This window comes from Ixodes scapularis, unplaced genomic scaffold (genome assembly GCF_016920785.2).
Source record: "Ixodes scapularis isolate PalLabHiFi unplaced genomic scaffold, ASM1692078v2 PGA_scaffold2__306_contigs__length_199485367, whole genome shotgun sequence".
NCBI classification, from domain to species: domain Eukaryota; kingdom Metazoa; phylum Arthropoda; class Arachnida; order Ixodida; family Ixodidae; genus Ixodes; species Ixodes scapularis.
This window is the reverse complement of record NW_024609857.1, coordinates 39,206,657-39,233,038: the sequence shown is the minus strand read 5'-3', so window position 1 is coordinate 39,233,038 and position 26,382 is coordinate 39,206,657. Positions and strand designations below refer to the sequence as shown.

The 26,382-nt window shown below is 48.0% G+C and overlaps 1 protein-coding gene across 1 annotated transcript; it reads left to right on the top strand.

Moving 5' to 3' along the window:
* Positions 1–23,751: 23,751 nt before the first annotated feature.
* LOC121836448 lies at positions 23,752–24,470 on the top strand. Its single transcript, XM_042291347.1, has one exon. The coding sequence runs from the start codon at positions 23,778–23,780 to the stop codon at positions 24,468–24,470; it is 693 nt and encodes a 230-aa protein (XP_042147281.1). The 5' UTR covers positions 23,752–23,777.
* The last annotated feature ends 1,912 nt before the right edge of the window (positions 24,471–26,382 follow it).

The window sequence follows — 26,382 nt, the reverse complement described above, 5'->3', positions numbered from 1 at the left end:
CAAGTCTGGACAGCATTGCTTTGCCCGGCCAGGTGGCGTTAACACGTATAAGCTGTCCTGCCTTTGTTTTTCGCTTTGATTAGCTTTTTAGCGTGTTTGTTGTGGACCCCGAGAGCTGTCTTGATCGCCTTGCGGATGCGCAATGTTTAGCCAGTCAATTTCGGTGATGGCAGGCACGTAGCCAGGATTTTGTTTCGGGGGGGCCCAACCATGACAAAATGCTGTATGAGGGAGAGGGGGGAGAGGAGGTTCCAGCAAAATGGAAGATTTCGAGGGTGGCCCGGGCCCCATGGGCCTCCCCCCTGGCTACGTGCCTGGGTGATGGTGAAGCTGTGAAAGGGCACATGATATGTGAACCGGCTCACAATGAGGGCTTGATAGACTTGCAGCGTATCTTGTTCACTGAGCCCCCTTTTTAATTGGCCACCCGTCGGATGAGGTGGGCTATTTCGTCGGTTTGTCTGCGCAGGTGCTCCACAGTATGCCGTGCTCCTCCTCTTGGTTTTGGAGGTGAATGTCCAGCACTCGTAGGCGCTCTACCCGGGGTATAGGTGTATTTCCTAGCTTTCGGTCGATGGACGGCGCGTGTTTGTTTAGTACTGAACGTTTTCATATCACTAGGAGTTCGGATGTTTCAGTTGCGCAGGTTAGCCCTGCAGTTCCCGCGTAGTCTTGGGTAACGTTGACTGCTTCTTGCAGTCTGTCCTGGATTTCTTCCACCGACCCTGTGGTGGTCCGCACCGTGATATTGTAGGCGTAGCGGGCGTGTCGCAAGTGGGGGATTTTGTTGAGTTTGAGCGGGAGGCCCGTCATTGCCACGTTGAACAGCAGGGGCGATACAACTGATCCCTGAGGTGTCCCTCGTCCTGTTAAGCGAACGGGGTCTGAGCGGATGTCGCCAATCCCCAGGGTGGCGGTTCGATTTGTAAGGAAGGATGGCATATAGTTGTATTCCCTCATACCGCAGTGGGTCGCAGTGAGGTTGCGTTGTATAGCATCGTGCGAGACACTATCGAAAGCCCCCTTGAAGTCGATGGCTGGCACCACCCCCGCCTGGGCTTGGCTCTGGAAGTCCAGGACCTCTTCCTTAAGCTGGAGGAGGACATCTTGCGTGGAGAACTGCGGTGGAAATTTATACATGGTATCCGCAAGGTACTCTTGTTCAAATAGATATGGTTGTAGTCGTGACAAGACGACGTGCTCCATGAGCTTCCCCACACATGACGTGAGGGAGATGGGTCGCAGGTTTGGAAGTCCCAGTGGCTTGCCAGGCTTAAAGATGAGTGTAATGTCCGCTTGTTTCCGCTCCTCCGGGATTCTTCCTGTCCTCCAGCCCTCGTTGAAACACCGGGTGAGCGCCGTAATGGAAGCGTCGTCGAGGTTGTGCAGCATTTTGTATGTGACTCCGTCTTTTCCCAGGGTTGTGGAGCGCGTAAGCTTGGCGAGGACAGCTTGTATCTCCGATTTTGTGAAGTCCGCGTCTAGCTGGCTCGGCTCTTCCGTGTAGGGGTACTCTGGATAGTATGGGGCGTTGGCCGGCTGCGAGGTATCGAGATTCTAGTTCCCTCACGATAGAAGGTTCGCCCCGCCGCAGTCCGTGCAGAAGTTTGGTCACAGCCTTGGATGTCTTGTTCTTGGAGTGCGATGGGTCCAGCAAGGTCCGGAGGATCACCCAAGTCCTAGCATCCCAAGTGTTTCCTGCAACCCGTTGCACAGCTGTTTCCAATTGCTCGCCGCCAAGGTGGTTGCGAAGTCTTCCGCCTTTTGGCTGAGTTCGGCGATGCGCAGTTGTAACATCCAGTTGAATCTCTGCATCTTCCACCTTTTGGTGAGGCCTCGCCGGGCATCCCACAGGAGGAGGAGATTAGGGTCTATCTCTATCGCAAGGGTGTCGATGGTAGTATGGACTTTCTTGGTTGCTCGATCAATGCCTTCGTTGAGCCGCTGGGTCCACTCCTGGATGGAGACAGTGCCTCCACTCTCGGCACTCCCCCGCTGCTGTCTGAACTGGTCGCAGTTCGTGATTCGAGCGGGTCGAAGCTTTCGGGTTTCACGGCCTCCTCGCAGACCTCGGTCTCCAGGATGTAGTGGTCACTTGCCATCATTTCGCCTGCAGGTTGAACCAGCACCATGAGGTCTGCGTGCGGACTAGGGTTAAGTCTGGGCACGTGTCGCCACTAACGCTGTGCCCACTCTTGTGGGGTGTTCTGGTTCAGTCATGACGGTAAAGTGATTGTTGGCGATGACTTGGGCTAACATGTGTCCCTTGGGGTTTTCTTTCACATAACCCTAGGTCGGATGGGCCGCATTGAAGTGCCCCCGATTATCAGGGAGTTTGTTCGAGGCTGAACGACTTGGATCACATCATGGAAGAGGGCTCTGAAGTCATCGCCCTTCTCGCTTGAGACGCTATAGACGTTGAGCACGAAGAGGCTGAGGAGCGTCTTTTTCTTGGGTGGGATCTCGAGTAACGTGTGGGGCATATGTCTATGCTGCTCGAAGGAATGGTTTATGACGGAGATCTATTTCGCGACGTAGGTTTCCGCTTCGTACAGTGTAGCCTCCGGGCCGTGTTCCGTCTGCATGAACATAGTATACCGTGGGAGGCTCGGCTGGCAGCTTGGTTCCTGCAGTGCGATGATATGCGGTCCGAAGTCTCCTGTGCCGATGTAATGCACGAGGGCGCCACGCTTGCGCCTGTATCCTCTACAATTCCATTGCCAGATCGTTGTTGTTTGTTTCTCGGACGGGGTTAGGGTCGATGATGGGTGTGATGTCTGTTTTCGGCTCGCCATATTAGAGCTGCGATATTTAAGGGAGCCCCTGGGTGACGGGGTTGGGCAGGATCTTTGCGTTGACCGTAGTTGGTGTGGATGCGATGGTACTAGTGATTGCGACCACGGACTCCTTTGGATTTCGGACTATGATTCTGGAATGCTGGATTTGGCGCAATTCAACTGTAAGTTCCGCCACCTGCTTCGTCAAAGGCTGGATAAGCGGTTGGATGGTCTGCTGGAAGCGAGACTCTTGTTGTAGGATGATTTCTTCCGCAGAGCTGCGCATCTGAGCTTGTACGTCGTTGCGGATGACCTTAGCCAGCTCACAGACTGGCCTGTCAAGCTCACTCATCATCTCGGCTTGGAGCTCCTTCAACTTGGTGTTGGATTCTTCTGTGGACTTTTCTGGGGTTTGGGCTGACGTCGCTTGTGTCTTTATAGGGGTAAGCTCGCATTCTGATGTAAGGTTGGGTTCGGGGGGGGGGGGGGGGGGGGGGGCGGAGGGTAGTGGTGTGAGGGAAGACGTGGGTTTGAAGGGGGCGGCTCCTTCACTCTTACTTTACTTGCGGACTCGCTGTAAACGGAGAGCTCAGCTGCCCGGACGGCGGGTGGTTGACCTAGTATTTCAGGTAAACTGCGGTTCCGCTTCTTGGGGTTCGGCGCTGGTCCTTGTTCTATCGCAGCTGCTTCAGCAGGTGTGGGATCTGTGAAGGATGCGAATTCCACCCGCGCGAATGGAGTGTGCCCGGCCGTGGTCTGGGTTGCGGGTGCCTTACATTCGTTGACAGCGCAGGTGGCTTCTGACGTGCTTTAAATGTAGCGTCAGCGGCTTTCGTTGTACGGGAGGTTGGCGGTTGAGCCGCCGACGAACGTGAGCTTTGTTGAGTTGCCCCCGCTGTCTCGCCAGACACTTTGGGTCGGTGGCTGGATGTGAACAACCACAGTTGACACAACTTTCGTTGCAGCCGTACTCTAGGTCCACGGTTCTGGGTTTGCCGCACCTGCAGTGTTTGTTTTCCTTGTGATGTGGGTAAACGTCCACGTGGTGCCCGAGGCCCAAGCAGGCGGTGCATATCTGTTCGCGGGGTCGGTGTGTTAGGCACCGGTATTCGGCGCCCCTGAAGTAAACGTACTACAGAACTGTCGTGTCCGTGTGGTGATGACAACTACAGCCCGAATACTTATGAGTTTAATATGACCCAGAAGAGCCTCAGTGCCTAGCTTGCGCCATCGGTAGCTCGCAGTTCCAGAGTGCGCGCTCAGGGATCGCGCGCACAGGGCAATGCCGATCTTCGTCCTTTATGCGCGAGTGGCGCCGCGCTGGACATCACACTCCTTCCCCCTCTAGATGCCGTCGCCATATCTTTGAGGAGGTCGCCTTTGACGTTGAGGTCTAGCGGAACTGTTTGATGGAACCAAGTCGGCATTGGGCTGCACTTCTGCTTGAGCCTCTGGGGCACATTGCTGTTCTGCTGGTGACGGTTCCCCAGTCGTCGGAATGGTCCACTGCGCTGGGAAACTTTGTGGGCCATTACTGGTCTTCGCTGTCGAAGATGCTTCTGTGACAAAATGTCTCGGGTGGTCTGTTACCGGGTTCCTTATGTGATCTTCGTGTCGTCGTACTGTGCCTTGGTCTGTTCTGATGATCCAAGAACGAGATCCAAGTCTTCTTATGATTGTTCCTTGGATCCACGACGGTTTGCCTGTAAAGTTCTTAACGAACACCTCTCGGTTAACAGAAAGATTTCTGGGAGACTTGGTTGTTCCTGGTGTATCCTCATCTCTTCCCCTTGCTTGCGGTTGGAGGCGAGTGATCGCCGTTGACAACTCGCGACCCAACATCAGCATGGCTGGAGTCTGTCTCGTCGCGCAACTGATGGTGGTGTGTTGCTTAAAAAGAAACCGAGCGATTCGGCACGATAAGCACCCCGTCTTATCCTTCGACACCGCTTGTTTGGTCTCGTAAACCATCCTTTCAGCTTGTCCGTTGGTCGCCGGATGGTACGGTGCACTCGTGACGTGTCGAATACCGTTATTCTTAAAGAACTGTTCGGTTTCGGCTGATACCAGTGACGTACCGTTGTCGCTGACGATCTTGCGTGGTACTCCGAATGTTGCGAATACATTACGGAGTTCCTGGATGAGTGAGCTGGAAGTGATGGTGTTCATTTGACGAACTTCCAGCCATTTGCTGAAGGCGTCAACTATTATCAACAACATCTTGCCTTCAACGGATCCGGCGAAGTCGATATGTAATGTATCCCATGGCGTCGTCGGTCGTTGCCATTCCGGAGAAGGTGCTTTGGGCGGTGCCCGTTGATGCTGTTGGCAATTGCTGCACGTTCTTGCCTTGGCTTCGATGTCTCTGTCTACACCAGGCCACCAAACGTAACCTCGTGCAGCTGCCTTCATGGCCACCATGCCTCGATGACCTGCGTGGAGTAGCTCGAGGACGTGAGCTCTGGCTGCACTGGGAATGACTACCCTCGTGCCTCGCGTCAAGCAACCGTTAAGTGTCGACAGTTCAGTGGCGATAATTTTGTACAGCCCGCACTCGTCCTTGCTCAACTCTCCCAGATTGCCGTGATGTTTGGCCTTGTAGACGAGTGCCAAAGTTTTGTCTTGCGCTGTGAGCGCTGCAATGCGTTCTGGGCAAAGTTGAGGAATAGGCGAGCCGGCCAACATCAGTACATCTCCAGGTTGGCAGGGCTCGTCGACACAAGCAGGTAGCGGTAGCCTGCTCAGAGCGTCTGCGTTTTGATGTAATCGTCCCCGTCTGTACTTCAACTCGTAGTCGTATGCACCTAGTTTGATGCACCATCGTGTCATACGCGGGGATAGCACTTGAGGTATTGTTTTCGAGCCTCCAAGTATTCCCAGAAGTGGTTGGTGGTCCGTGTAGATGGTTACCTGTCGTCCAGCGATGTATTCATGGAAGTGACATACTGCATAGACAATGGCCAACCCTTCTTTATCCAGCTGGGAATAGTTTTTCTCTGCTGCTCCTAGCGTCCTCGACGCAAAAGCAATCGGAGCCTCACGTCCCAAGGCGTCTCTCTGAGCAAGCACTGCTCCTACGCCGTAAGGGGACGCGTCGCAGGAAAGAAGCAGGGGCTTGTCTTCGTCATAGTGGGCAAGGACCGTGGATTCCTTGACTAGTTGCTTGAGCTTTCGGAACGCTTCCTTGTGACTGTCCTTCCAGAGCCAAGGAACATTTTTCTGGAGAAGCTTGTACAGGTCTGTTGCGACTGTAGCTCTGTTCTTGAGGAAGCGGTCATAAAATGCCAACAACCCCAGAAAGGCTTGCAGCTCAGGTTTCCCGGTTGGCTCTGGAGCGTCTAGAATCGCTTGCACTTTGTCAGCGGTTGTGTGAACCCCTGAAGCATCAATTTTGTGTCCCAGGAAGGTAGCTTCGCTGACTGCAAACTTGCATTTTTCTTTTTTTAGTCTCAGACCGGTGCTGTCTAATCTGGACAGTACTTGTTCCAAACGCTCAGCATGTTCTTTCTTGCTCGCTCCACTGATGATGATGTCATCTAAATAGACACTTATTTCGTCTATGCCGGCGAGTGTTGTTTCCATCATTCGCTGGAAGATCGCTGGTGCTGCTGAAATTCCGAACGGAAGTCGTGTCACTCGGTACAATCCTTTCATCGTATTGATTGTAAGTACAGCTGCCGTCTCTTCAGTTACCTTTAGTTGCTGGTATGCTTGGCACAAGTCTAGCGTGGAGAAAGTAGTTCCGCCTCTGAGGTTCGAGAGCACTTCTCCTGTTGTTGGTAGCGGATAACTGGCCTTTTTCGATGCGGCGTTTACCGTACTCCTGTAGTCGCCACAGAGTCGGATAGCTCCGCTCTTCTTGCGAACGAGTACAAGCGGCGTAGCCCACTCAGAGTGTTGAACTGGCTCAATTATCCCTTGGTTCTGCAGCTGTTGAAGCTCGTCTGTCACCGCTGATCGTAGCGCGAGAGGAACAGGGCGAGCCTTGCAAAACTTTGGCGGGGCTCCTTCCTCCAGCTCCAAGTGCACTGGAGGTCCCGTGTATCCAGCGATGTCGTCTTGGAATACCTTGGAATGTCGTTGTAGCACTGCCTCCACCTCCGGTGGCGTGGTCTGCTGCTGCATCTGATTGATTCCTTGAACTCGGATGTTGAGCGCGTCGAACCAATCTCTACCCAAAAGGCTGCAGCCGGCCCCTTTCATTACCAGAAGCGGCAGTAGGTAATCCTTGGACTTGAAGCGTACTCGAACTTGAAGCGATCCCAGAAGTTTCAGGCCTTCGCCACTCCAAGTGTAGAGCTCCAAGTCGTTCTTCGTGAGCTTTGGTGGGTTCTTGGGCCAGGTTGAGCGAAATGTGTCTTCGCTTATCAACGAACAAGCGGCTCCAGAATCGACCTCGAACTGAAGCGGTTTACCTTCAATCCGCAGGGAAACATAAAATTTCGGGAAGCACCTTCGCGTGGTCAGCTGGTTCAGCTCATGACATGTACATCTAGAAGAACACGCTGGCTGGCTCACCACTTCAGTCGCTGCTTCAACGTTGTAGTTAGCTTTCTTGTAGCCTGTTTTACCTTGTTGTTTTTTCTTTGCAATGCATGCCTTTTCAATGGGTCCTTCCTTTTTGCAGTAGTGACACTCGGTAGTCTTGAATCGGCAGGCCTGTGGGTCGTGTTGACCTGTGCAACGATAACACGGACGTCCCTTGTATGAAGCGGACTTGTTGCATGCATCCGTTGTCTTGTTGACCTGGAGATCCTCCTTGTTTTTTATACTCTGTTGTTGTTTCGAGGCACTCTCAGCACGGACGGCGATGTCTAAGGCGCTTGCGAACGTTAAGTTCTTTTCTGCGAACAGACGTTGTTGCAGAAGTTCGTCACGGATGCCGCAGACAAACCTGTCGCGTAGCATCACGTCCAGTGGCAGTTTAGTGTCCCATTGTGGAGTTGCCGGTTGTGCGGCCGTAGCCACTGCATCGGGTGCTGCTTGTGACGCCGGTTGCTGCGACGCCGGTTGCCGTGCCGTTGTCGATGCCACAAGCGTAGTTGCGGAAGCTAAGATGCCGAAATTGCAGTCTCCAGCCAGCATTTTGAGTGCCGCAACGTAGCTGTTTATGGACTCGTCCGGTAGTTGGTCTCGCCTCTGGAAGTTGTACCGGCTATAGAGCTCCGAAGGTTTTGGATCGAAGTGCGCGCCGAGGATCGTCACGAGTTCTTCGAACTCGACATCCCCGGGTCCTCTGGGTGCTACCAACGCTCGTACGATGTCATATGTTTCTGGACCGCACAGCGTAAGTAGGACAGCTCGCTTCCTGTCCACGGCGCTGATGTTATTCGCCACGAAGTAGAATCCGAGGCGCTCAATCCAGGATGCCCATGACTTGCCTGAGAAGGCTTCCATTTTGCCTGACTTAGACATGGCTCGAGGTCTGAGGTTCCAGGCGTCGTAGGTCCTTGATTACTCGTCGCCAGTGTCGTGTCCGTGTGGTGATGACAACTACAGCCCGAATACTTATGAGTTTAATATGACCCAGAAGAGCCTCAGTGCCTAGCTTGCGCCATCGGTAGCTCGCAGTTCCAGAGTGCGCGCTCAGGGATCGCGCGCACAGGGCAATGCCGATCTTCGTCCTTTATGCGCGAGTGGCGCCGCGCTGGACATCACAAGAACCTTCAGTCTCTCGAGGTTGATGATGACCGTGTTTGTTTGGCCCATCATCCGCGCGCAGAGGACCTTGACTCCCTGCGCTCGTATTCTCGTGGAAAGGATCTCGGACATCAGTTTTGAATGAAACCCGTGATCACTCCCCGGCACGAATCATCTGGAAAAGCGATGTAAGCAAGGATTTCGTACTGGCGGTAGTTGATTATGATAGCGGGAAGTTCTTAGGCCTTGACCGCTACCTCAGGTTCAGGGGTGGTGACGGCGACGAGATTCTGGGCGCGTCGTATGCCGATCGCAGACCATGGTGCTCATCCGGGCTACCTAGAGGGCGCTGAGGGGATCTACTAGGGATGACGTTTAGAGGAGGAAACGCGCAGGCCTTGTCTTCTATAGTCGGTGACAGGCCAAAAACGAAGTGGAAATTCCTTGTACCTCTTTCCACATCAGACGAAGAGGAGACGACCTCCTCTCCAGCGTTCGCTCTGCTAAAATGGAAAGAGGTGGAAAGTGCTTCCACTTCGTTCTTACTGTGTCCCCAACTATATGTGCTATTGATTCTACACCAGCAAGATTGCCGGTGTTAGCAGTCAATTAATGTGAGCTCGTTTTGAGCATGACTACTGAAGCAGGCGATGGAGCAGACAATGTCGCAGACGATGTAGCAGTCGATGTTGGTCATGCGGGCTACTTAGGGGGCGCTGAAGTGTTGAAGTTTAGAGGAGGAAACGCGCAGGCCTTGTCTTCTAGGTGCTGTTGGGTTAACCCGTCCGGTCAACACTTCATAATATGAATATCAGAGTTCATCTCGAAGCGAATATCGAATAGCTTATTATTCGAACTACTATTCTAAAGCTCAAATATTCGCACATTACTACACATTTCTCTCATTCTTTCTGATACCTGCGTTCGCGCTTTTGGTGAAGGTCGCGGAAACGATTTTTTACGAGCGCGTATTGTTTGCGTTTGTAGCAATGGGCTGCGGGCCGGGTGTCACTGGAAAGACAGTAGTCATCCGCGGGCCGACCGGAACGCCTTCACGGACCAGAGGCCAGATTCACGAAAACGATCTTACAACAAAAATGTGCGTATGACAAAATGTAAGAACAAATTGGTATTCACGAAACGAAATTATCGTAACTTTTGTGCAGGTTACAATGGAATCCTACGGCAGCTCCGGAGCGGTCTTACACACTTTCTACGCTCAAATCAACATGGCCGACAGCGTCGCTCAGTTACTTAGTCGCGACGACCAACGGACATTTATATTTTACGTGCTCTTGTCGCACGTCCCGACCTCAAGCAGCAAGAAAAAAGAAAGAAGTGCTTGAAGCCGACCACGACGGACATGAACGCTGGATCCACAAACCGCCGGAAAAATCTGCAAAGGCAACAATCTCACCGACCAAGCGAGCTCGGCAGAATATAGGCTTAGCAGGCACTCCGACCTCCTCCGGCGAAGCGTTGCTCTGACGGCCCTTGTCCAAGACCGTCTACCCACGACCGGCTGGCTTGCCGAATGGAATATGCCCGCGCGACCCTTGTGGATCCTTCCTGTATTAATAGTTTGATTTCTGAACTCAATTTTATAGGTCAATCTCTTCCCCTTCTCATCTCGATCTTCTTGTTTTCCGAAGCAGCGGGGACGAGCTTTGTCGTCGAAAAGGGACCGTCTCATTGATTCTATCTCCGACCTTGTTCTGTGTGATATAAATCTCAAATAAACGCCGTATGGATTACCTTCGCAACACGGTACGTACACTTTGTTATTAGTATGCCATTTTTATTCTGACATGACGGTACGTCATTGTCGAGCTATAACAGTTCGTGGGAGCTATGCGATGCCGGGCCAACCTTTCTTCGCCGAGTGTCACGTCAGTATCGAGTTGCAATCGTAAAAGACCGGTCCTGAAGCGCTTACCAAGACGCGGTCTAACAGCTCGAATCCAGCACTTCGATCAAAAGCGCGCGATCACTCCGAGTGTGAACAGGTATTTACGCGGCTCTTGCTGACACTCTCGTAGTTTAAACGTATTTTTTTTTTTAATGTCGGCTGGCTCCTGCATCTCTGAGGCCGCGAAAAACGCCGCGGCGGTTCGTTTCAATCTACGTCGCTTTGCAAGCGACTGGCGCGGGCCGTCTTTTACTAACGATGACAGTTGTGTTTACTTCGTAGCGATCGAGATCATAGCAGTCAACGGAGGCGGTTATCCCGGCCTCGGCATTCGGGCGCGTTCAAATCGTGTTAGCGTCGACATATCACTGCACGGACACGAACCCCAGACAAGCGGTGGCGGAAATGCCGAGCCCTCCGATTGGTTGTTCGTGTTGTCGAAGACGCCGTCGCCATAGCAACAGCACCGGAAGTTCTAGTTTTTCCGCACGAGAATGTCGCTTTCCTCCTCTCACTTAAGAACGCGTTTGTGAATACCGATTTCACCTCTTCTTGCGATGTTCTTAACCTACGAACTTCTTAGCTAAGCTGTCGTAAACTAATACTTGGGCCACACGGGCAACTCGAATGCTATTTACAACGAATGACATTTGAACAATCGGCCAATCAGCGCGCGACACTCCGAGCGTGGGGCGTTCCACGCGCGACAGATCGCGAGCCGATTCGTTGATCCCACGAATGTCATTCGTTGTAAATGGCATTCGAGTTCCCCGTGTGGCCCAAGTATAAGAAGCTCTCCATGAATCTGGCCTCAGATCTAGCCCGCGGGCCGGGATTTGGAGACCCCTCTTTTAGACTATATTTCTTAGAGTGAAGCTCTTAGGCTCCCGTTTCCGGGTTGAGCGGTGTCGCCGTCGCTGTCTTCCTCGGTGTCGTCGGCCTCCTCTCCTTCTCCCGCTAAGTTTAGCGGGAAAATTGACGTCACGACTTCGTGTCATGCCACCCATGAGCAAATTCAGCGGGAGGAGGGGAGGAGGGGCAAAGGACAAGAAGGAGGCAAGGAAGAGGAGGAGGAGGGGAGGAGGAGAAGAGAAGCAGAGGAGAAGGGGAGTGTACGAAGGAGGAGGAGGGGCATACCCTCCCCTCCGTACGCTCCCCTGCTCCTTCTCAAGAGCTGCGCTCTAGTCTCGCATTACAGATATCTGTAAACGGATGGATGGATGGATGCTAATGGCTATACCCTTCGTAACGGGTGGCAGCTTGCGCCACCTAACCTAAGACCTTTCATTTTTTGTCTTTCTTTGTATAGCCTCTTATAATCGTTCACACTCCTGTCTCTCCTGTGTATTCTTCGTAACTTTATGGTGGCTTCTTTCTCTGTCTCTTGCATATTTCTTTCAAGAGGCCTTTGTACTTTCTCTCCATATTGCTCTTTTTTCCAACTTCCTCCACACGCTATTTGTACATATTTCGCTTTCAGAATTTCTAGACTTTTCCTCAATCAACGCCCTTCACTTCAAATTAGTCGGGTGGCAAAGGAAATCTTGATCAGCGTAAATTTTTGGTCAATCCATCCTTTAAACATTTCTTAGGACACCTCACTTTCCTCCCTTCTCTCTCTTTCTCTTTATCTCTCTCTCTATCTCTCTCTCGCCCTTACTCGCGCGGGCACAACGCGGTCGCTGGCCCGCTCGCTCTCCTAAACCACACAAAAGTTAATCCACTCATCTTGTTTGTTTGTTGTAGGTTTGTTTTGGTTTTTTTACCCTCTAATATCAATGTTTCCAACTTTTCCCAACTTTCCCTCTTATCTCCCAGATTCTGGATCGGTTTATTATTATTATAATCGTTACTGTTGTCACTGTTTCGTTTCCAGTTGGCGCGTCTGGTTCGTTACCGGGACTGCAAACACTGCGACGAGATAAGCCGATTAAACAGGGAGAATACAACGTCGGCAAGCCTGCTTGTGCAGCTCCAAGGTAGAAAAGCACAAGTCTATGGTCGTGGGTAATGCAGGGAACGCGGTGCGAGCATTTTCCGCGAGTCTCAGCTGATTCAGTTGCTAATTAAATCCTGCGGAATTAACTGAATATTAAATTTCTGGAATGTTATAAAAAAGATTCCTGCCTTTCTTTGGGGTTTAAGGGTTAACCCAGCAGACGCTCTGTTTTGTGTTACGACATACGTATCGGGTGCCGCTCGTCGCTTCAGGTCAGGACTACGGTTTCCCTGGTTTGACAATGCTTGTGTTACGCCAACGAGCTTACCGTAATGAACTGGTACGTATATTACAACGGCCATGTTATACAAATAAATGCTGGCCTTATCGACGACGAGTTATTAGTGGGGCCAACAGAAGAGCGCCAAGTATATATTTGACATGAAGCTAACGGCTTCAAATATCAATGACGTTGAACATGACGGTACATGAGCATTATGGTGCATTAAACATGATGCGAACCCCTTGCGTTCACAGAGGGGAAGTTCGTGGTTATGTTGAGCTGTGACCCTTTGTGTAATGTTTCGTAGCCGAATTTAGGGGAAATAGAAAAAAGTTTACCCCGCCCCCCCTTATTTTTTAAAGGCTTTGATTTGTTTTGCCTTTTTGTGTGTGTGTGTCTTTGATGTAGGGTATTGCTACTTCTGGTGGTTTTAGTGACGGAGCTGAAGGCGTGGTATATTGGCCGTGCACAAAATAAAATTTACAACTGAGTTTGGGACGTTGGCTGTTATTTTTCTGTTTTCCTTCGCGTTTTTTTTTTTTCGTTTTCCTACTCCAGATTTAGGTTAACCATCATGTGCAACTTGCACCAGGTCGCCTGCACACTGGCCATATTTAGTCAATGAATGACGTCGTTGTTGATTCATTGAACAATGTTTCTTAGAGCTGGTTCATACACTCGTGACTGCTTACGCCCGGGGAGGCTTTGAAAGAGGATTTTAAGGGGATTCACCCAGAGATTTATTTTCCTCGTAGATGGCTCCCAAACGAGTTGCATGCTCGCAGCTGCGCATGCAGGTCAGGAACTCGGGGTGAGCTCGGGCCACGAGCTGTTCACAACGATCTAGGCGAGCTAGATTTTGTTCGCCCGGCGTCCGACACTGCTAACATATTGCCAACGGCCGGTCCGGAGCACCGGCCGTTGGCCAGTGTTGCACGGCCGATGTAGCAGTAAAAAACCACGTTCGAGCAACGCACACGTGTTTTGTGAACACCCTGTTTGCTGATGTGGTTGTACGTTGGTTTGCACTTAAGTTTTCAGTGTTTTCAAGTGCGTCATTTGTGTGCAGATGAAGTCGCTCACGCAACTGACGCCTTGACACCCTGTGCGTCCATCGCTTGTTTGTCGGATGGAATTTGGTTTCCGACGAAAACGCAGCGGTTTGTTGAAATAGATTTTTCGAGCGCGAATTCTGCTGTTAACATTGACTCCACCGAATCGTCTTTAGATACGAGCCTATAATGACCAGAGTGAGATCTGCACGAATCACGGTCATAGGTAGATAATAGCTTCTGTCCAGGGTACCTTTTCAGCGCCTTTACGTAAGACGCATGCTTTGCTCGCTTTCAGAGCCGACGAACACGTGCGTGCTGAGCTGTGAGGGTGGCATGCTGAGCAGTCCAATCTTCACAGCCCAGCATTTTATAAACAAAGAGTTTCTAGCCGGTGCTATCCTCAACGTTCGTGCGTATGGCGAGTGATTCGCTAACTTTTTAAAACGACGAAAAATCATAGCAGTCTTGGCTGTGATTTTGTAAACATAGAAACGGTTTATAAGTACCTTTCGGCATCTGCTCATCAGCGCTAATGAAGCGTAAAAAGAAAAAATGAAACATAGCGCACCATATTTAGCGTTTTATTAAAACGCTAACAATGGTTTTCTTCCAGTATTTTTGTAATCCTTACTTTCATTTCACGTTTATTTTTCGCGTGCAACGTGAGCGAGCGTGCTGAGGCGCGGGACATTTCCGAAGGAGGGAAGAGCGTTCGTGTACAGGTTTGGGTAACGCTCAAAGCTGCGCGACTTCACGGGCATTTGCAGCATTGGCGTCACAGGCTGCATTTATACGGACCGCGTTTACATGCATAATTGGGGTTGTGTGGATATTTAGACACCGTGTAGATGGTCAGCCATTTCAAAGTTGCGACGACTCACTCGCTGTAGATTAGCAATTTAGCCAGTGCAGTACAACCGCTAGCCCGGAGTCTTTGACGTGCATCACGCAGTAGTGATACACGACCGCACGCCAGTACGATGCTCATCCAGATCGAAACGGGCAGGGGTGGGTATTGAACCCCGGATCCCTGGGTTCTGCAGCGCGAGCTTTCGCTCCACGTGCTCCGAGCTGGTGTGCCCTAGCACACTCGGTCACCTATCCCCCATGCGTTTACATGAATGCGACCGTAGCGCATAGAATCAAGACTGTAACCATGTTGAATAAACCTGAGACTGGGGCAGAAATGAACATCTAAGACGAAGGAACAGAAGAGAACAGGACAATGTCTCAAACTCAGCTACCAGGTTTATTTAGTCCGCCTTCTTAAATAGACCACAATCGACCACCACCAGCACAAAAGGGCAACCTGGTAGCTGAGTTTGATACGTTGAAGAGGTCGCCCCTTTGTGTATGTAATGGCCGATTGTGGGCTATATAAGAAGGCGGACTAAACAAACCTGTTAGCTGAGTTTGAGACGTTGTCCTGTCCTTTTCTGTTCCATCCCCAGCATTCCAAGACACGGTTTCCTTGCGCCCTCTCTTGGCTATTCTCAGCAAAACGCAGTAAAATGATAATTTCAGCGAAACTACTGCAAAAATCCTTAAGTTCTCCGGGATATTTATAGAGGGTACTAATACACTCTTATTTAATATCTACTTGAGCCTCAGGATTGTGTACTTTTTATTCCTCGGCCCGATATAATAGTGTTGCATTGGGTCCTATGGGCCACTTTGACAAATTTTTAAATTTCTTCTCACTGAAACGAAGAATCGTAAAGTTCCCGAGGAATATAATAGCTGCCGACTCATAGCACACACCGCAGTTAAACTTTTGGTAATTTAGTTAATACTTTTTATACCTCGAGACTTTCAAATTCGGCCCGCTTTTTGCCCCTGTAAAGTTAGCACTCCGCCGTGCACCACTACCTTTACAGAGGCTAATCGAAAAAAAATATATTTGTACGATGCGTTCGTGATAGTGCATTGACTAAGAATGTGGATGTTATAGTATGACTATATAATAATTAGATGTTTACAATCAAAATTTGTGCCCTGGATTTCAAATATAAGCAATAGTTATGTAGGGTCAGAAACACTTGCATTGTATATATTTTGCTTTGAATTGGCCTGTGTACGTAAAGTTTTAGCTCGGTTACAGACAGAAATTCAACAAACCTCTTTCAGGCGTGTATAACTAGAAATAACTAGAACTATAACAAGAACGGCGCGCAGCTGGCCGTTCAATTGTGCGTTTTTTTATCAATCTTATATTATTTATACATATAAACGCGTATAAATAAAGAACACAACAACGACGACGTTGAGGGGATGACACACCAAGCAACGCTAATGCCTCAATCTGAGTCCTAGTTCCTCGGAAGCAGCAGCTTCTACTTTGACTGGGCTACCTTCTTGGAGCATGATGCTTCGACCCCAGTGGACCTTGTGAGCAACAGCGCCATTGTGTTCCTGGATCGCTAGGTTGGACATTTGAGAAAAGGTACATGGAAGTGACGTAATGGAAAGGAGGAACGTATCCTAGCAACACTCACGTGGCGGCTCTGCCCACTTTGACGCCGCTATGTCATCGCGAAACTGACACCTGTCACCCGTTTGAGCGACGTCCGGAGCCAACCGCCGACGAGCGGAAGGAGCTACGCATTCCCTGAGGCGTCCGTATACGCGCGGGATACGGGGTAGGATTTACTACGACGCAGGGAGCAGTTCCTGCGTTTAGCGAAGGAACGGCAACCAATCCTGTGCGTCGCTGGCCGTCGCATCTGTTCTATTACAGGTAAAAGTATTGAAAAACATTCAAAACCTGTTGTGCGTTGTTAAAACAAACCGCTTTTTTGTGTCCTTTTGCAATACATTCAAGAATTAATTGGAGAGAAAGTTGTTCCAATATTATGCGGGATGTGCGCCACGCGCCTTCTTCAAATCAAAATGTCGGGCCACGAGGAGCCGGGGGTGCCGGGGGCAGCGGAGGGGTCGGCGGGACCAACGAGGAGCGCGCGTGTGACGGCTGCTCAGAAGGAAGAGCAACTCTCCTTCATGTGTGAGCACCCGTCACTCGCGCGCAATGCCACTGACCTCTCCGCCGCCCTGACACGGGACGATAAGCGGCGGCTGTGGGAGCAGCTCGCTCTGCGCCTGATCGCGCTGGGGCCTCCAACCAAGAGCTACAAGCAGTGGAAGTTGAGCTGTGCAGCTCAACGAGGCCGCAAGGTAATCTTTGTAGTCTGCTGATAGTGCAAAGAAATTTATTCAGTCGTTTTCGTTGTCAACAGAAGGACCGGGGGCGGGAGCTCAACCGTGCGCCCACTAGCGCAGTCCCTGGCCAAGATCCTGACGCTGGTTGGCACAGATTCGGCGCTCGGGGCCCCTGGGGTGCGGGTCCCCGGTGAACCGGGCGACCAACAGGTACGTACTTCAACAATTACCATCATGTTAACAAAGAGTGCAGGGCAGCGGGCACCAATGCGCTGCACCGCGGAATATCAATGAGGGTGCATTTAAGAAACGCGTTGAGCTTTTGCAAATATTAGGAGCTCTAGCGGAAGACATTGCATCTGTCCATGTAGTGGCGAAATCTAATGTTTGACACTCAAACAGGGACATGCGTCATTTTTGCCACCTCGCCCCTGGCTGTTGCAATAAATCCCTATGGTGTCTTGCTTGTAATTTTTGGGAAGATGATGTGCTAGCACTAGACATATATCCCGGTACTCAATGAAAACATTGTCAAAAAAAGAAAGTGAGAATGCCTCTGAGGTGGCATTCTCGAAATGTTCTCCCCGAGTAGAATGCATGCTCGTCAAAATGTTTGGTCAACACATGGGAAGCACAGACAAGGCTGTGTGTTCTCACGAGTTGTTATAAATTCCCCTTCCAGGAGAGGCCAAGCAGCAGCAGGCGCCAGATGGCAGCCGAGCCGGTGCCCTCCACCTCACGAGGTAAGCTCTCTTGCTAGGGCATCTGGGACCTATCATCAGTGGTGCAGGTATGAGCACCATCATCACCCATTCTCGGTTTCCTGGCAGACGCAACGACACGCCAGGGGCGGGTGTATCTCAAAACGTCCCATTCGCATTTGAACCTTGCACATTTCGACCCATTCTCATTTGGTCCTTCTCGTTTGAACTTTCTCATAAGATCCGAATCGTGTTTTTCGCAACTGGACCCATTCTCATTTTGGCCGTTCGCGCTACGACCGAATTGCACTAGTTCGGCATGCTTCTACCGTCGCTATGCCTTCGCGGCCTTGCTTGGGCCCCCACATACCATCAGATATATGTCATGTGTAGAGGTACGCACTGATAATCGTACACTGACGCCTGCGTTCCTTCCTCTAAGCAAATAAGAAAAAAAAGCGATGAACATTTAATTTGTAAACTTTGAACAGAAATAGCATACATAATAGCAGTGGTTCTCAAACATTGATATTTCGCGGCCCCCTTGTAGAAAGGTGGACATGATGGAAGACCCGTTCGGGGTGAGGGGAATAGGAAGGTATAGTTTATCATGATAATGATTTAATAAATGGATATAACTAAGTGCTAGTGTGAAGTAGACTCACTGGCATACACACGAGAGTACTCTCCCGAAAATTAGAACGTTTCTTCTCAACGTGAAGAAAGACAACTAATATTGCCGTGCCTGACTGATGAGACAGGGCTTCGCAGGCCCCCTTTTGAGAACCACTGCATTATAGAAGTGGTGGCATTGTCCCAAGTCGAGAGACCTCAAACAACGTGACATTTCGGAATATGATCTGGCTGCGATAAATAGTTGGTCTGTCTTATTTTCAGCTAGTAGCTTTTCATGACGACCTCGACGCACTGCTAAAATCCTTAGCAGAAAGTATGCCTGTAACGTGGCGCGCGCGCACGCACGCACGCACGCACGCACGCACGCACGCACGCACGCACACAGTACACACACACAGAACACACACACACACACAAATGATATCAATGTATTTATTAATATTACCCTAAAAAACGATTTTGGTATAGAAAGAGTAAAGTGAGACGGGGTCAAAGCGAGATATTCTTGGGAATGGCTGTTTTGAAAAGGGCCAGGTGAGAAGGGCGAAACGAGAACGGGCCCAAATGAGGAGGGTTGGAACGCGAAAGACGAAACGGGAAAGGACCAAATGCGACAGGTCCAAGAGAGAAGATCTTTTTGAGAATGGTTGTTTTGAGAAGGGCCAAGTGGGGAAGGTTGAAACTAGAACGGGCTCAAATGATAACCACCCGCCAGGGGCCGTGGGTGCGACCCACCGTGCCTCGCACCCCCCCCCCCCCCCCCCCCCTCCCCCGGCAGTCGAGGCAGGAGCGGCACGACGCGGCTGCCATCCAGGCCGTGGAGCAGCAGGCCCTGCTGCTGCAGCAGAACGAGGACCAGGCTGCAAAGGAGAGGGAGTTCCGAGGCCGGGTACAGGCTCAAACTTAACCTTACACGCACTTACAACTAACAATGTTCAGACCAAGGTGCTGCCACGACGCCACAGAAAGCAGTGCATGTCCACAATGGTGCAGAATGAAATAGTTGTGGCATGAGCAAGGTCTTGGCAGACTGTGGGTGTATGGAAATATGCTGCCCAATGTTAATGAAACTCCTTTGCCATTTCAGCTCCTGAAGGTCCTGGAACGGATCTCTGCAAACCTCGACAGGACTAGGGATGCCGCGAACTTTTTTCGAATCGAAGTTTCGATGATCGAATCAAGCGGTTCGAAAGGTTCGAAGGATTTCGATTTTTCGAATTGTCTACATCGTAAAATTCGACAGAAGTCGAATCTTCGAACTTGTTAAGCTAAGAAGTTCGACGCTTTTCGAACCGTCGAACCTATTACGCAAAAAAATTCGATCTTTTTCGAACTTTCGAACTTATTGCGCTGTGAAGTTCGATGCTTGTCGAACTTCCGAACTTAACTGACCAGAAAATCAATGAATTTCGAACTTTCGAACTTATTTATCAAGAGAATTCGAAAAGTTTCGACCTTTCGAATCCTGAAAAGTCAGAAGTTCGACGAACTTCGACCTTCTAGGGTAAAAGTTCGACGTCCGTCGAACTTCGAAAGACCGGCGGACGGTTTCATTTGAATTCAAGTAGTGAGGTACATTCGTAATTTTTTTTTCTCGAACTTTTACACGCGGTGCTACGTTCCTTACGAAAGACAATGCAGTTTGTTTCAATGTTCTGGCATGCTTAGTTTTAAAGAAATAAATTCCCGAAGGGGCGAGGAAGGACGACGGGTTTTTGACGATTATCGTTTGTGCCAGATTTGAAGCGCGCTGTAGCCGAAGCTATTTATGGTAGAGATGTTATACTTTTTTAAGAATGATCTATGTATAGCCTATGTAAGTGCCGTCTTAAGATGTGATTATTGTTATTCAACGGGAGTTTCGAAGAAATGTCCAAACATGCATCTACATGCAATTATGCCCTAAACTTGATATTTATTTTTGTCTAAGTTGTTTGAGGTATCGCATTTAAATTAACACCACAGACAGTACACATCATTGCCATCTGCAGAATACAAAATAATGTATTTATTGTTTTTTCACGTTAAGGAATAAATTAACTCATGGGAGAAGATTTCTAATAGTGTTCAAGTTCAGCACGTCATTAAAAGTAAACTTTTTTTTTCGCTTCACGTTCCTGGGACGTGTTTCTTTTAGCCTGTACACATTTTGGTAAAAGAAACTTCTTTCGAAGTTCCGAACCTCTAAATATGCAAGAATACAACACTTCCAGCGAGTTCTTGATAGCTTTTTCTTTTTTCTACAGCTTTTTATCCCCGCATTTAATCTTTTTTTTTTTTTTTTTTTTTTTTACTATTGGCACAGGTATTTAGTTTGAAAAGACATAGCTTTGAACTTCCGAACCACTAAGCATGTGACGAGTAGTGCCTTCTGACAACGAGTTTCTAACAATGACCATCTACACAATCTTTTATGCAATGAAGAGCGACAGTAGCTATACATATGCATAAATAATTTCAGATTCAAATAAGCTCGACCACGCCCTCTTTCCCCGTATTGTTTTCTTGAACAGTCCGAAATATCTGGAAGGGATGGAAAGGAACTGAAGCCCCTCCCCCCCCGCTACCCTCTTTCCCCCCGTTTTTCCTCTTCCGACGCCACTTGTATGGTAGAACGCTCCTTGACCTTGAGTTGTGTCGGCTTTTTGCGAGGCGATTCCTCCGTCCCAGAAAGTAAACCTCCAGGACAATTACAAACTTAACTTACTATATGCCAGCTCGGGCGGCATTCGATCGGATTACTAGCAGCGTGCAAGGGGTGGCGAGGTAGTATACCAGGTCGCTTCAAGGTTTTTCTGAGCCTCAACCTCCTGCTCGCCCCTGGCCGTTTCGAACTGGATGAGTCTCGTAGAACAGTGTGTTCGTGTGATCACTACTGCGTAATGCAGGTAAAAGACGCCCCCCCCCCCCCCCCCCCCCATCCCCCGGGGTGGCGGTCACAATTACTGATCTATGGTCACACGTCACTCTGCACTGGCAAATATTCCAGCACATCCGGGACACTCGTCGTCTCATTTAATTGCCTGACCAACTTCGCAGAATCTAGATATCACACCCTAACTTTTCTAAACTTGATTTTGTGAAAACCAGTGAGACGTGAAAACGTTATTTGAAACAAACTGTGGAGGAACTTGAAAACCGGACTTCGAACTTTGAAAACCTGGACTAGAAAGGAATTCAAAATCTTCGTTTTTTTTTCGAATTTAGCGTTAAAAGAGAATCGAAACCTTCGAACTTTTCGAATTTTATGCAGAAAAAAATTCGAAATCTTCGATTTGTTCGAACTTCATGTGTATAAAAATTCGAAGCGTTCGAAGTTTTCGAATTTTATTTCCAAAGAATTTCGAAATCTTCGAATTTATCGAACCTGAAGTAAAAAAATATTCGAAATATTCGAATCCGAAACCGGGGTTGTGGCCAGGGCTGCGGCCAGGGCTGCGGCCCTGGCCGCAGCCCTGGCCACAGCCCCGGTCACAACCCCCGCCCCCCCTGAAACTGAACCTTAGATTTATTTATTTATCTATTTATTTTATTTATTACACATGCCAAGCCGGCCATTTAATTTTGCAGCCTGAGATTGGCGCAATAGTCAGATTACAGCAATTGCCAAGAGCTGGGTTGGTCCTTTTTCCTTGGCTTTGACCCGTGAAGCAAGTAGAAAATATTGGCTGGGCAACAGACGGATTTATGCCCAAGCAAGCCATGTCTCGTGTTTTAACAGTGAAGTGGAAGCTCCTCCCACCTCTTTGCACTTTAGCAGAGCGAACAGTAGAGAGGAAGCAAGCTCCTCTCCAGCCTTTGCTCTGCTGAAGTGGGAAGAGGTGGGAGGAGCCTCCGTTTAATTCTTAACCCGTCGCTAACTACAGGAAGTGTTCTTCCATTCCTGTCAGGTGTCAAGAAATTTTTCATTGAGAACTTAAGAGGCCTGCAGTCTAGTCATGAGTTGCAATAGCAGCTACATTCATTTTGTCTTACCTAAGCATTGAACTTGGCCTTTATGCTTTTTATGTGTAGCATTGTCATATGTCTGACAATATGCAATCTAGAGACTATGTGCTTCATAATGTCCTTAAAACATCTGATATATTTCTTCAGAATGACCCAATGACCCAGAATGACCCAGTGTCAATGAAACAATTGGTAAATGATCCCACACGCGGAGATGCAGTACTGGACCTCGTTTGTGCCACTCACCCCGCGGAAACATGTCTGTACGCGTGCTGGATGAAATTAGCGACCATAGAATTGTTTATTTCTGCTATAAGATATCGGATGCTTCGAGAGTGAACCAAAAAAAGGTGATACATGACTACTGAAAGGCAAATTATAGTGATATCGCGGTAACACTGTCAGACTTTTTGATTCAGTATGGAAGCACCTTCCATACACGCTCTGTTGAAGAAAACTGGGTTTCAATAAAAAACAAACTAATCTATATACGTGAAGCTTTTGTTCCTAAGTTGGCCATTAACCCGAGTGAGGGTTGTCCCTGGTTTTCACGAAGCGTAAAACGCTTGATCTCCAAAAAGAAGAGACTTTTCAGAAAGGCCAGTTCTTCAAATTCAGACCGTGACTGGCAGTCGTACGAAGATTGTGCGCGCTTATGCAAAAATGAGATAAGAAAGGCAAAGAATAGTTTTTTCAACGACGACTTATCTAGCATACTAAAAACAAATCCAAAGAAGTTCTGGCATGTCGTAAACCCCAAAGAAAAAAATACATTCCCTTTACTTCAAGAAGGTGACGTAAAGCTTTCTGCATCCGAGTCCGCTTTTAAGCTTAACACATTTTTTGGCGAAGTGTTTACCGACGAGCTCCCTTTATCTGACCGCCATGTTACACCTACAATCGTTATTCCAGAAATGGACGATGTGCAAATTAATATTGATGGTGTTATCAGTGCCATCGACCGCTTGCCGACAAAATCCAGCCCGGGTCCTGATGGTGTATGCTCTAAGCTACTTAAACTAACAAAGGATGCATCAGGTGCCGTGCTTGCCAGCTTATTCCAACAATCGCTTATTACCGGCCACATTCCGAACGAATGGAAATCGGCAAATGTCGTGCCGATTTATAAATCAGGTAATCGGAATTGTCCAACAAATTATAGACCGATTTCATTGACCTCTGTTCCTTGTAAACTTTTAGAACATATAATATATTCATCTGTCATGAAACACTTAGTCTCAAATAACCTGCTATTTCCCAATCAGCACGGCTTTCAACGTGGTCTTTCGTGTGAAACTCAACTGTTTGAACTGGTAACGGATTTGCATGCCTGTATTCACTCATCCTCACAAATCGACGCTATTTTTATAGACTTTTCGAAGGCCTTTGATCGTGTACCACACAGTCGTCTGATAAAAAAACTACAATATCTCAAAATTAATGATAAGGTAATTACATGGATTCGTGAGTTTTTGCGCGATAGAAAACAATCAGTACTTGCAAATGACATCACCTCACCACCTATACATGTCAAATCTGGTGTCCCTCAAGGATCCGTTATTGGACCACTTTTGTTTTTAATCTATATAAATGACCTCCCCAACAACATTTCTTCAAAGATTCGCCTATTTGCAGACGACTGTGTGGTATACCGTCAAATAGCTAGTCAAAGCGACTGCCTAGCTCTTCAAAGTGATTTGGATATCATACTTTCATGGTGTGACACGTGGCAAATGCAGATAAATATAGATAAAACAAAAATAATGACATTTACCAATCGTCGCTCATCTTTTCAATACGACTACAAAGTTATAAATTCAAAATTGGATATAGTATCCACATATAAATATTTAGGAGTCCACTTAACTTCCAACCTCTCCTGGAACACTCATCTAGATTATATCCTTAGGAGGGCTAACCAGTCACTTGGTTTCTTAAGAAGGCATTTATATATGGCAACAGCAGAAACCAAACTACTTGCATACTCTACCCTCATTAGGCCAAAGTTGGAATATGCAGCTATAATTTCGAACCCGCATCAAAAATATTTAATTAATAATTTAGAATCACTACAAAACAGGGCCACCAGGTTTATACTAAAAACGTATTCACCTATAAGCGTCAGTCAACTTAAGAGTTCACTTGGTTTATTGACTCTACACCAGCGAAGATACCTCGCAAGGTTGTCCCATTTTCATAAACTCTATCATAGTTCCTCAGATTTCCGTCAGAACAACATTCTCCCACCGGCTCGCATTTCCCCTCGTCATGATCATTGTTACAAAGTTCATATTCCATTTGCAAGAACTAATCTGTTCAAATATTCCCCGTTCATACAAGCGGCGACTGAATGGAATGAGCTGGCAAGCGAAATTGCGACGGTCACTAATCATGATACATTTATGTTGTTATTGCGTGATCTTTAGGGTGAATGAATCATATGTTGCCCTGTATGTTTGTTACTCGCTCGCTGGCAGTCTATTGCTTTGTTTTTTTTTCTAGCACGTTGACTGCCTCCGATGATGTGAGTGCGTGTGTGGCATTTTTGTTGTGTAGTGTCTTCCCTTCATGGTTCTGTTTAGCGTGACACGATGTATATTTTTTTTTATTTTTTCTTGCGAAATGTTCTATGATTATGTAAAAGTTTATACGACACCCCCCTCTATGTAATGCTCCTTTGGAGCCTTTAGAGGTATGTAAATAAATAAAAATAAATAAATAAAATAAATATGGTGCATCTCTAGTCAGAAATATTTATTTTTATTTTTCGAGAACTTGCTATTGCTGTGCTCAAATAGGAATGTTTGGAGCAACATCTGTGATAATTCTTTCAGAGTGGTCCAGTGTTTATATGGTGGTATGCTAGTTAGAGAATATATATATTGTTTTTCCTTTCGAGATTTAACTATTGTGCTCAAATAAGACCAGAGTGTTCAACAAGATATCTGTGATATCAGGGTGTCGAACCGGAACCGAACCGAACCGAAAACCGGAACCGAACCGGTATTTTTTTCCGGAACTGAACCCGAACCCGAACCGTTATATTGTTATCGCGATGAACCCGAACCGGAACTGAACCGGAAAAAAAATAACGGTTACCGGCTCATGTCAAAACGGTTCGGCCACGCGCTGTTGACAATGAATGTGCTATCAATGCCATTTGTTTTTTAAGTGCCGTCAACTGACACACACCTCGCTTACATATTTTTCTTCTCCACTCAGTCTTAGGAATATAAACGCTGCATCCATGAATCTTGACAAACGCTGCATCCATGAATCTTGACATAGAAACCAGTATTGCGCTGGTCGCGGCTTGCACGGAAAAAAGAGAATTAAAGGCTGTGCAAAAAAAAAAAAAATCGCGTCACGAGATTTCATTTTTCTACAATCTCGTAAATCCTAAATGCTGCTGTGTGCTCATTTCATAACGCGTTTCTAGAACGCGCGAGTTCTTGAAGCTTGCTTCCATCGGAATGAGAAAAGAAAAGGCTGTGGAGTTTGATAATAATGCATCCGGTTTCGTATAGGCACTTAGAAGCTAACATATTTGTGAGACAGCGAACTCTTCTATTTTAATATTTATCCTATTACGTCCTTCTGGCGTTGCGTTCGGTGAAGTGTTTTTAATATTCCGCATCTTGTGAAATGAAAACTTCTTTAAGGGTCTAATTTGAGTTACCGAAGGCTAGTTCAAATAAAGAAAGCTGTATTTTCTCCCCACTGTTCCTTCAATTGCTTACACGCCAAGGTGGTGGGATAGTTAGCGAGTTCTACTTGTAAGTGGGTTTGTAAGGAGGTCGCGGATTTTACAGATACTGCGTCGGACCCAATTAGATGAAGTCCGAATGCGTAAACGTCGGTGAGGTAACCTTTGAGTGCACATAAAGAAACCATTCCTGGTAGAAATCCCTGAGCCTTACACTGCGATGTATCCCGTTTCGTATGTGCTGATTTCAGATGTTTTATTTGTAATTTATTTTGATGTTGCAATTTGTCATTTATAATTTCCGAACCAGTTCGCGAACCGGTTCAGCGCCCCGAACCGGTTTGCGAACCGGTTCGCGGATCGAATTAATCGAACCAGAACTGAACCGGAACAAAATAAATTTACCTGAACCTGAACCGTAACCGAACCCGTATTTTTTTCGGTTCGACACACTGTGTGATATATACTTCAGATTGCCCAATTGTTTACAAGGTTCCAGTCAATGCTCAGTTTTACTTCCACGAATGAAATATTACATTCAATGTTGTCACACTTTTATTCATGAAGTCACAGGTTTTTCTTTAAGAAATAAAGCAATTTTCAAAACAAACTACCTGTACACTGTCTTAAGA